An 11696-nucleotide genomic window follows, 5' to 3' on the forward strand; every position below is an offset into this window, starting at 1 on the left:
GACTGCTCAATTTGTTTAAGGCCCCTAGAAACATAACAAGCTTGAACTTTTTATGAACCATTAGCTTCTGATGCACAGGGGCAAGAGAGTGGCATAAACATACAGGTAGCATATTAATCTTAAATCAAAAGGACATTTGCCTAGCACACAGGTACACACACAGGAATAACAAAAGACATAAAAACTGTGATGTGATCTCTAGGGAGGAAAGTGCCCCTGGAGTGTGAATGTTCCACAAAGCATAAGGTCTTTCCTACCTGTGCTGTTCTTACTTGGTGATTTTTGTATTGATAATCAAAGCCTTGGTGATTTTTGTATTAGTGACCAAAGCCTTGGTGATTTTTGTTTTAGTAATCTATACCTTGGTGATTTTTGTTTTAATGACCTAAGCCATATAAGACTATAGAAACAAAGTTCTGCTTAAGTATGACAGAGATGTCTGCTTGAGCTTGATTCAGCATCAACTCACACGTCTCTCATTCTTCACCTACGCCCCTCCTCCTCCAGGATGCCCTAATAACCTGCTGCCCCCCCCCCCCCAAACGAGCGCTTAACCGGCTGCGCTAGCGTCAGACTCCCTTGTTTCCAAACCTTTTCCTCTCTCCATCTAGCTGGCGCGGATCTGAGTCCCCTTAAACGGAGTAAAGGTGGTGCCCTCACTGATAACGGGAAGGTTCGCGGGGCTTGCGTGCTATGGTGGAGGTCGCTGTCACAGAAGCCTGTTTGCATTTGCAACAAGGGCGAGCGGTGGCCAGTCAGGCACACTGCTTCGGCGAGTTGACAAGTGACAGAGATGCGGAACCAGCAACCCACCGCTAGCAGCTGCGCTCAGATTCCTGCAGATGTCCATAGCTCCCAGCCTGCTCCACGCGTGTGCCTATAACTACCAGCGTGCCTTGCGTTGGCGTCCAAGACTCCCAGCATGCCGCGCGGCCCGCGGACTACGAATGAACATGCCCCCGAGGTTGTGGGCCAGTTAGCGGTTCCTGGAAGTAGGAGGCCGGGACCGTAGGGCGGACCCAGCAGGCTCGTGGGCTACGGCGGCCGGCAGGGGGCGGTGGCGGTCGTTGCTCTAGGGCCCGGGGGCGGGGCTGCAGGCCTCGGGCACCGAGAGCCCAGCAGACGCGACAGAGTGCGGATCAAAGTCATGAGCGACCGCGGTGGCGCGGGAGGCTCCCGGCGCCGCAGGGCCGGGTCGCGCCCCTCCAGCCAGGGCGGCGGTGGTCCCCCCGCGGTGGAAGAGGAGGTGCGGGACGTGGGCGCAGGAGGTGATGCCCCGGGCCCGGACAAGGACAAGGGCGGAGAAGCCAACGTGAACAGTGGCCACTGGGACCTGAGGTAGTGGCGTCTTGATTCCTAACTTCTGACTCGTGTCCCCGGGACCTCGCGACCCTCCTGGGTCCCCGGGCGTGGCCGCAGCAGCTTAGGCGGCTAGTGGGAGAACCTGGCTCCAGAGACTTGTCCGGGGCAGGGAGACTGAGGCTGAGGGGGTGGAGGGTCGTCTGCCAAGGTCACTCGAGTGGGGGCTCAGAGGTCTCTGTCTGCATATCTTGCGAATCCCTGAGACCCTTCACCAGAGCCTGGAGCCCTGGGCAGGCTGCAGGGAGAGTGATAGAATGTGATGCTTTGCATTGAAGGCTGTGAGGGACCTGGGGGCAGGGAGGGCTCCTGGGTGTGTGTGTGTGTGTGTGTGTGTGTGTGTATGTGTGAGAGAGGGAGAGAGAGAGAGAGAGCCAGAGCCAGCAGGAGACAGCACTACCTGAGGGTGGACAGGACATGAGGCAGTCGGGAGCTCAGGAGAGCTTCCTTAGAACAAGTGACCGTAGTGACAGAATTGGGTCCTGTCTTGAAGCTGTCTCCCCATGGGGTCCAAGTAGAGAGTTGGAAGTGGACATGCCCACAGGTGAGCGCCTGCCCAGCTGAAGGGGTGGCTGTGGGGGAGAACAGGGGCTCCCCCCCCCCCTCTGGCCCCAGCGTCCTCAGGGAGCAGCAGAGGACGTAGGTAGGTTATTGGTTGGCAAGGGCTTGCTCTCTCAGTAAGACAAGAAGCAGGCTTTCTTCACTTGGTGTGGGAGGGGGCAGGTGGGGTACAGATTGGCTCTGCCCTTGGGGTGCTCAGAGTCCTCTAGGGAGATAAGATAATCTCAACCCCAGCAGAATGATCAAAGGTCAGCTGGGGCTGGTGAAGGTGCCCTGGGGGAGGAGGGTGGCTCTCCCCAGGGGGCCTGTGTATGTGTGTGGAAGCTGGTACAAAGGACAGAGAATGCTGGAGTTCCTTCTGCTACCTCAGCAGTCACTTCTGTTCAGGAGGCCTGGGCCTCAGTGGGAAGTAAGGTCTTCCTGTGTAAGTGAGGTGGGGTGCTGGCTCTGGATCAGTGTGTCACCCCTGGGTGGGCTTTCCTACTCTGAGCAGGCCAGGTAGATAGAAGTTTCTCCAATGCTCCTGCTGGTTGAGCAAGATGCATGGAGCCCTGTCCATCCCTACCCCCCACCTCTAGCGCTGCCCCCTTCCCCCAAAAGGAGCTGGGGTGGACCTGCCTAGGACTGGTGGAGGAGCTGGCAGGCGATATTGGGATTTGGCCTCTGACACACCTCCTTCTCACTGCCTGTTGCCCCAACCCCGCCTTTCTCTCTCCTTTCCTGCTTTCTCCCAAGTTGGGCCTCTCCCAACACTTCAACACTTCCTGCTCACCCTGGGCTGGGGCAGGCAGGTCAGGCTCTGCGTGTCTGTGTGTGTGTGTGTGTGTGTGTGCGCGTGCCTTTCTTTCTCCACTGGGCCAGGTGTGGCCACGCTTGCTCAGGAAGGGGAGGACTGCCCTTCCCACTGTGCTGTGGCTCACTCCTTCCAGGCAGAAGGAACTCTGAACACTCACTTCCACCCACCTGGTCTGTTCACAAGCAGGTCCTGGGCAGGTTCTTCTAGTTGTGGGACTCTCCAGGAGTGTCCCACAGGAGAGTGGGGCTAGGGGAAGTACTATGGCCATTGAGAGGGGAGCTGTCACCCTGCCGGCTCTAAGTCTGTAAGGGCGGCTCATATTCACAGGCTGGGCCTTGGGCATTTTCAGACTTGGGTGAGCCTGAGTTTCTCTGTTTCCTCCTTCCAGCATTGCTGAGAATGAATTGGATTGGCCTTGCTGGCTGGTAGGCTCTGAGAGCCCAGTGGGGTCACAGGGGTCAGTGGGGGGTGGTCAGCCTGGGCAGCCCTCGTCACAGGGGAGAGACTGACATAGAGCTCTGGGTATGGTGGCTGAGGGATGTGCTTTACTCAGCAGTGCCTACCCTCTGGTCCACTGCTGTCAAAGGGTCCTGATGGCTGGTGGGATTCACCGACAGCACAGGCCTAAAGAAGGGTTGCATGTGTAAATGGTGGGGAGACCTGGAGAGCCTTGGTGTCAGGTCTGAAAAACAGCACTTCTTCACCCTGGTTTTCAGAGTGCTGGAAACAAATCCAGAGTCTTCTTCATGACCCAAAGTGGGCAGGGGTGACAAGGTTGTGAAACTGTCCTCTGGGAATGCTAAGTGGGTATCGATGTGTGGACCTCATTAGCATGAGGTGGCATTGGGGTGGCTTCCTGGAGGCATGGACTGGGACTTTGGGGGCAGGGCTGTGGGACCAGGCCAAGGACCAGCCTCTGTGGGTACTGGAGCTTGAGGTGCTGCTTTTAGTCCCTTGCTTAAAGCAGTCAGTTGAAAAGATAGCTGTAGGCACGGGGATGCAGCCAAGTGAGGCCCCAGCCTCACTGCAGGCCCAGGGTGGGCCATGAATGCTGAGGCCAGATAGACAGGCCTATGGCTGGGAAATGTGGGTGGGCAGCTGGGTGAACCAGGGCTAAAGCCAGTCTGCCCTGTACTCCAGCTGGACCCTGGCACATGGAGGGTGTGTCCACCCTGCTGGAGGGCACCCTGCTCCAGCTACTTGCTCAGCTGGCAGGCACAGGGCTCTGAGCACCAGCCCAAAGGAGACATATGTCCAAGGGAGGAAAGGGGATGTCCTCCCTGGCTTCCCTGCTTACAAAATCAGAGGCTTTGCTCAACACTGTGACTTCCTGGTACCCTGGGGGGTGGAGTCCCCAGCTCTTGGCTGGAAGGGATGGGTCTGGCCCAACTCTGACCCTTTTCCACCTTGATTCCTGGAAGGTGTGCTTGTGTGTCTGCCCCGCCTAGTGGGAATTCTCAGGGGTAAGCAGGAACCACCCCGAGGTACTTACTGTTCCCTTGACCCTTCTGCTGAGGCAGCAATGCTGATGCTGGCTTACCTGGGACAGCCATCATTATGGAATCAATTGGAGGCTGCTAGATTCCTGTCCTCAGGCAGACACACAGCAGACAGGGTGCCTAGCTGTCTCTTGGCCTTTGTCCCTGTGCCCACTACACCAGGGCCAGGAGATGTCCTAGTGGTTATTCACCTTAAGCCAGAGATGAACAGTGCTCTAGTTAGAAAACAAACAAATCTGAGGCCAGGTGGTGGCACATTTAGCACATGTTACCACGGTAAAGACCTGTGTTCAAGTCCCCACTCCCCACCTGTGGGAGGGGGTGTTTCACAAGCAGTGAAACAGTGCTGCAGGTCTCTCGCTCATCCTTATCTCCACCTTTACTCTCATCTTCTCTCTGTATCAAAAAACAAATAGGGAGTCGGGTGGTAGCATAATGGGTTAAGCGCAGGTGATGCAAAGTGCAAGGAATGGTGTAAGGATCCCAGTTCAAGCCCCCAGCTCCCCACCTGCAGAGGAGTTGCTTCATAAGCAGTGAAGCAGGACTGCAGGTATCTATCTTTCTCTCACCCTCTGTCTTCCCCTCCTCTCTCCATTTCTGTGTGTCCTATACAACAACGACGACAATAATAACTACAACAATAAAACAAGGGCAACAAAAGGGAACAATTAGATAAATATTAAAAAACAAATATTAAAAAACAAACAAAAATCTGTGTGGGCCAGTATGGTAGGGAGGTGGCTTAAGGGGGGGACTCCTTAGATCTCTGGGTGACTGGGTTCACTCCCTCTCCATATCCTGCCCCCACCTCTAGGCCTGGGCACAAGTCCCTGGTGAGACCCTTGCAGTTTCACTCCATGGCCTTCTGAGGCCTGGAGAAGCTAGACAGTGATTGGAAGTGCCCCTACACTTGCTCTTGCCTGTGAGGGGCCCTCGCTGTTGGCTGCAGGAAAGGTGTCTGGGTGGCCCTGGGATCCAGGCCGATCCTATTTCTCTGTAAGAGGGGGGACATGTGTTGGTAGTAGAGAGGGTTGGGGGGGGGTTGGTACAGGTAGGGGCTCATGGAAGAGAGTAGCTCTTTGCTCTGTGATGGGCCTGGCTCCTGAGCGACTGTGCCTGGCCTGCTCAGTATCTGCCAGGGCTCAGACCCATCCCTGTACTTGCTTGTGGTCCTGGCCAGGTTTTTCCCTATTCCGGGGCTCACCAGGTGCCTGCGTTCTTCTCTATCAGGTGTCATCGCCTGCAGGATTCCTTGTTCAGCTCTGACAGTGGTTTCAGCAACTACCGTGGCATCTTGAATTGGTGTGTGGTGATGCTGGTGAGTAGGATGGTGTCCCTGGGGTAACCTTGGCCTAGGCAGACTCTTCGGAGCAGGACATCCTGTGGGTGGATGTGGTAGGCACTGGAGTGGTGGAGAAGGGTGGGAGCTCCCTGGCTTCCGTTGGCTCTCATCCTGTGGGATCCCCAGAGGCCTTGGTGTGAAGGGTAATGGATCCTCCAGTGGCCTATCTATAGGTGTGGCAGAGGTGTGAAGATGGTGGCCATGGGGTCGTGCCCTGCATTTTGTCAGCCCACTGGTGCAAGTAGTTTTGGGAGGGTCTCAGTAGAGTAGTACCGAATGGGGCTCGAGTGTGAAGTCCACCCCAAGTAGGTGCTGCAGACGTCTCTCCTCCTCAGGTTCTGCTGCCATGATTAGGGGAGTTGCTGCCTTCACCTGTCTGGGGATGGTGTCTTGCTGGCTCTTGGCAGGGCCGTCAACCCTCACTCGATGGCTTGGAGGAAATTTGCAGTGCAGGACATGTGGCCTGAGCTGATGTGGCTCATAGAGTGCTGTCTTAGGTGTGAGAGGGTTCCAGGCATAGATAACCCCTCCCTACTCTTTATTATTCTCTTTTTAAACTAGAGCACTGCTTAGCTCTGGTTTATGGTGGTGGTGGTAGGATTTGGAGCCTCAGGCATGAGTCTCTTTGCATAACCATTATGCTGTCTACCCCTGTCCTGCCCTTGCTGCTCTTGGTCCAAGTTTTCCTGGGGTGGCTGAAGTTATGCTGGTGGGCAAGGAGGTACTACATGTTCTTGGCTTATGGGGTTCACTCTTGGCCTGGGACAGTGGGCATCCCTGGCCAGCCTGCACTGCTTGTGTAGTGCAGGCCCAAAGCCCTTCTTCCGTTTGGCTCTCTGAGGGGTGTTTTATCTTAGTACCTGTGGTCCATGTCTTCTGTGGACTTTTTTTTTTTGCCTCCAGGGTTATTGGTGGGATTGGTGCCTGCACTGTGAATCCATTGCTCCTGGAGGCTATTTTTTTCCCCTTTTGTTGCCCTTGTTTATTTATTTATTTATTTTTTATTTCTGTCCTTGTTGTTGGATAGGACAGAAAGAAATTGAGAGAGGAGGGGAAGACAGAGAAGGGGAGAGAAAGACTGATACCTGCAGTCCTGCTTCACCAGCTGTGGAGCGACTCCCCTGCAGGTGGGGAGCTGGGGACTCGAACTGGGATCCTTACACAGGTCCTTGTGCTTTGTGCCACCTGCGCTTAATCAGCTGCACTACCACCCAACCCCCAGATTTTTTTTTCACCAGAGCACTGTTCATCTCTGATTTATGGTGGTGCAGGGATTGATTCTGAGACTCTGGAGTCTCAGGCAGGAGAATCTCTTTGCATAACCATTATGCTATATCCCCTCCACCCGATTTTTTGTTTTTTGGTATTTTAAAAAAATCATTTTATTTGATAGGACAGAAAGAAATTGAAAGCGGGGGAGTTGGGCAGTGGCGCAGCGAGTTAAGTGCATGTGGTGCAAAGTGTAAGGATCCTGGTTCAAGCCCCTGGCTCCCCACCTGCAAAGGAGTCGTTTTGCAGGCGGTGAAGCAGGTCTGCAGGTGTCTTCATCTTTCTCTCCCTGTCTTCCCCTCATCTCTCCATTTCTGTCCTATCCAACAACGATGACATCAAGAACAACAACAGTAACTACAACAATAAAACAAGGGCAACAAAAGGTAAAATAAATAAATATTTTAAAAAACTTAAAAAATATTTATTTTCCCTTTTGTTGCCCTTGTTTTTATTGTTGTAGTTAGTATTGTTGTTATTAATGCTGTTGTTGGATAGGACAGAGAAATGGAGAGAGGAGCAGAAGACAGAGAGGAGGAGAGAAAGATAGACACCTGCAAACCTCCTTCACCGCTTGTGAAGCGACTCCCCTGCAGGTGGGAAGCTGGGGGCTTGAACTGGGATCCTTAAGCCAGTCCTTGCGCTTTGCGCCACATGCGCTTAACCTGCTGTGCTGCCACCTCCCTTTTTTTTTTTTTATAAGATTCTTTTTTGTTTCATTTATTATTGGATAGAGACAGAGAAATTGAGAGGGGAGGGGGAGATAGAGAGGGAGAGACACCTGCAGCCCTGCTTCACCACTCGTGAAGCTTTTCCCCTGCAGGAGGGGACCAGGGGCTTGAACCCAGGTCCTTGCAGCACACTGTGTGCCTAACCAGTTGTGCCACTGCCTGGCCCCTTAGTTCTGAACTCTTAAGACAGGGTGACAGCTACATAAGACTCATTAGGAGGTCCTCAGGTCAGGCTTGGGGGTGAGGAAGGCTTGGTCAAAGGCTCATTTTTAACTTGCCACCTCTTTGTGACTTTTCTGACCATATTTAAATGTTTAGACTCTAAATGGTTAGATCCCCACATGGGTAGAGCTCAGAGCACCGACAGTCTGTGCCAGCTCCCTCAGGCAAGCTTGTGTGTGTGGGGGTCTCTCTACTCAGAGGGACTGAAGGTTTGGGGTTGTCCCCCCCCAAGGGTGTGCCCTCTCCTTGTGACAGGGTGGTACTGTGGGATTGCCTATCTGGCATGGCTCTAGGTGATGTAGGCAGTGAGTTCAGCTGCCAACTTGACCCAGGGCTCCTGCCTCACAGTGCTGGGAGGAGATAGGCCACAGTACTTCTGACTACAACCTTTCTCTCTTGTAGATCTTGAGCAATGCCAGGCTATTTTTAGAGAACCTAATCAAGTGAGTATCTTTCCCAGGGCCCTGTCACCCCTCTACCTGCCCTGCTTTTCTTCTCCAACCACCACTGAGGCCCATGTCCCCCGACCTTTAGGTATGGCATCTTGGTGGACCCTATCCAGGTTGTGTCTCTGTTCCTGAAGAACCCCTACAGCTGGCCTGCCCTGTGCCTGATCATTGGTGAGTTGGCTGCTGTGGAGGGCACCGGGAGGATGTGGGGTGAGCCAGGCCTGAACCTGCCGTGATGCTTGTGTCCTTAGTGGCCAATGTCTTTGCTGTGGCTGCCTTCCAGGTGGAGAAGCGCCTGGCAGTGGTAAGCTGGACTTTGGTGTCCCCCAATGCCCCTCCCCCACTCTCCTCACTAGGCCTGGGCTTTCAGGCACCCTTTGCCTGGGGGAGTAGGTGCCCTCTCTGAGCTCTTTCCTCCATGTACCCCAACACCAGGGTGCCCTCACGGAGCAGGCAGGGCTGCTGCTGCATGTGGCCAACCTGGCTACCATTCTCTGCTTCCCAGCGGCTGTAGCCTTCTTGCTTGAGTCCATCACTCCAGGTGAACATCCCCCCACCCCCCATTTTGTGGGCCTGCAGGAGATCCCAGGGGCTGCCCCCAGGCCTGGCACTCCTGTGGGTGTATGCACAAATCCAAGCTGAGGCCTCCTCTCTGCAGTGGGCTCCGTGGTGGCTTTGCTGGTTTACACCATCCTCTTCCTCAAGCTCTTTTCCTACCGGGATGTTAACTTGTGGTGCCGTGAGCGCAGGGCTCAGGTCAAGACCAAAACTGGTGAGGGGTCACTTATGGCTGCCTGGGGCTGGGATCACAGCCTACCCTGCCTACGTACCAGAGCCTGAGGCCTCACTTCCCTCACCCCCTTGCTCTTAGCTCCCACAGGCAAGAAGGCCAATGGCGGAACTTCCCAGCACACCGTCAGCTACCCTGACAACCTGACCTATCGTGGTAAGTGGCCTGCAGGTCCAGCCTCTGGGAGGGAGGTGAGGACAGAGGGCAGGGCCTGTGCCAAGCCAGTACAGTCATGTCATCCTCGCTTCTCCCTTCCAGATCTCTACTACTTCCTCTTTGCCCCAACTCTGTGCTATGAGCTCAACTTTCCTCGCTCCCCCCGCATCCGGAAGCGCTTCCTGTTGCGGAGGCTCCTTGAGATGGTGAGGCCTAGGTACACTGGTGAGGCCAGGGGTTGTAGGGTAGTGGGGAAGGCTTAGCCTGCTACCTGTGCTTCCTCCCGCAGCTCTTCTTTACCCAGCTTCTGGTGGGGCTGATACAGCAGGTAAGGGGAAAAGCAGAGTGGTGGGGCTGCCTGATGTGGCTAGGAACTGACACCATACCCTCCTTTGCAGTGGATGGTCCCCACCATTCAGAACTCCATGAAGCCCTTCAAGGTGAGGGCTCAGGCTGTCCCATGGCTGGGGGGTGGGGTGGAGAGGAGTGTCTGGGAGTGCAGCTTCAGGAGCCAGAGGAGCCCTTTTTTTTTTGTAGGACATGGACTATTCTCGCATCATTGAACGTCTCCTGAAGCTGGCAGTGAGTGTCTGTGGGAGGGGTGGGGGGTGGCGGTAGGGGTGGGAGTAAGTTCTGGAACCTGGAGCCCAACTTCCCCCACAGATCCCTAACCACCTCATCTGGCTCATCTTCTTCTACTGGCTCTTCCATTCCTGCTTGAACGCCGTGGCTGAGCTCATGCAGTTTGGAGACCGAGAGTTCTATCGGGACTGGTGGTGGGTATCCTGGGTAGGGGCTGGAGGTAGGGTGGGCCATGGCCCCATCTGACCCCCACCCCTCTGACCCCAGGAACTCGGAGTCTGTCACCTACTTCTGGCAGAACTGGAACATCCCAGTGCACAAGTGGTGCTTCAGGTGGGTGCTGGTTTGTGACAAGTGGGTGGGCTCTACGCAACCCAGGCTCTCACCCCATTCTCAACCTCTTCCTCCACAGACACTTCTACAAGCCCATGCTCCGCCGGGGCAGCAGCAAGTGGGTGGCAAGGACGGGTGTGTTCCTAGCCTCAGCTTTCTTCCATGAGGTCAGTGCTCCCTAACCTGGCACCCCCTTGGACGAGTGTGCTCCCTGTTCCTTGACCTCCTGTTCCCCTCCCCAGTACCTGGTGAGCATCCCACTGCGAATGTTCCGCCTCTGGGCCTTCACTGGCATGATGGCACAGGTGAGTGTCCTCATGTGCCCTAGGCAGCCCTTGCACCCCCTGCCCTGTGCTTCTGCACCCAACTGACCCTGGTGCTGTGTCCCCAGATCCCGCTGGCCTGGATTGTGAGCCGCTTCTTTCGGGGCAACTATGGCAACGCAGCTGTGTGGCTGACACTCATCATTGGGCAGCCAGTGGCTGTGCTCATGTACGTCCATGACTACTACGTACTCAACTATGAGGCTGAGGCTGCTGAGGCCTAAGCTGCCCCCTCCCCTCTGGGGAGGCCTCTCTGCCCCTATGGGGCTCCCTCAGGAATGGCCAACTGGGCACAGGCCAGCATCCTGGAATCCTGGCTGAGCCTTGTCCAAGATGCAGAAGCGTCAATAAAGTGCTATCCAGAGTGATCCCTAAGCCTGCAGGGGGCTCCAGCTGGGGGGAGGTGGGGCCCACAGCACTTGGTGCACAGCAGCTTTGGGAGCAGCAGGCCTGTCCTTCTGGGAGGGAGGTTTGGGTCCCATCAGCTTCTTCCATGCCCTGGCACTTTTGGGCCATCACTCCCTATCCCCATTCCTCAAAAACCTCAGCCCTGGCCAGACTTTCTCCTGCCACTGTGCTGGTAGCTCAGAAGAGGGTGCCAAAGAGCTGTCAAGTACCTGGATGGAGGTGGGGCTGGGGTTGGGTATGTGTACAGAATCTGCCTGAGACAAGGCTGCGAAGGCCACACACTAGATTCACGCAACCTGGAGAGGCTGTTACACCCTACTCTGGCCTGGCACATGTTGAAGCATCAACTGGGGGTGCAGAGCTCAGGGAAGGGACTAGCTTGGCCCAGTTCCAAGGCCTACTGTTCTGATGTCCTCACCCCCTGCCACCCATTTGCCAGGGCCAGAGTACCAGTTAACTGCACTGCCCAGTGTGGCTGGTCTGAGGCACCTGCAGTATTATCATTTAGCACTTCTGGCACTGGACTAGGTAGTGCCCAGGACTGAGTACAGTCCTGCCACCTCATGCCCACCAGGTCTTGGGCCAGTTTACAGGCCTGGAGAGCCCAAAGCCAGATTAAATTGGATGGAGGCCTCAGCGTGTTGCCCCTGCCCTGCCTGGCATCTGCTGGACCCTGAAGTGGGAGCAGTGTGCCTCTGGTCTCTTGACTCCTAGGAAGCCAATTTTCTGGGGCTTTAATGGGAACAGTGAGTCGTGGATGACTTCCTGGGAGTGCAGGACACTGGATGGGCCACTTTGGTGTAGACTCCCCCATACACACATACACACACACATTTTGTGCCCCTGCACCCCCTGGCTGAGGGTCAGGAGCCAAAT

General features: G+C 55.3%; 1 protein-coding gene across 1 annotated transcript; it reads left to right on the plus strand.

Annotated features, from left to right (window-relative positions):
• Positions 1-1072: 1072 nt before the first annotated feature.
• DGAT1 (diacylglycerol O-acyltransferase 1) lies at positions 1073-10780 on the plus strand. Its single transcript, XM_007516027.3, has 17 exons — positions 1073-1338; positions 5446-5533; positions 8182-8222; positions 8314-8399; positions 8480-8532; positions 8664-8769; positions 8887-9000; positions 9100-9174; positions 9277-9380; positions 9464-9502; positions 9573-9614; positions 9712-9756; positions 9838-9950; positions 10024-10089; positions 10169-10256; positions 10332-10394; positions 10481-10780. Exons 1-17 carry the CDS (start codon positions 1148-1150, stop codon positions 10634-10636), a joined length of 1470 nt encoding a protein of 489 aa, XP_007516089.1. The 5' UTR covers positions 1073-1147; the 3' UTR covers positions 10637-10780.
• The last annotated feature ends 916 nt before the right edge of the window (positions 10781-11696 follow it).

The sequence above is a fragment of the Erinaceus europaeus genome, chromosome 1 (assembly GCF_950295315.1).
Source record: "Erinaceus europaeus chromosome 1, mEriEur2.1, whole genome shotgun sequence".
Classification (NCBI taxonomy): domain Eukaryota; kingdom Metazoa; phylum Chordata; class Mammalia; order Eulipotyphla; family Erinaceidae; genus Erinaceus; species Erinaceus europaeus.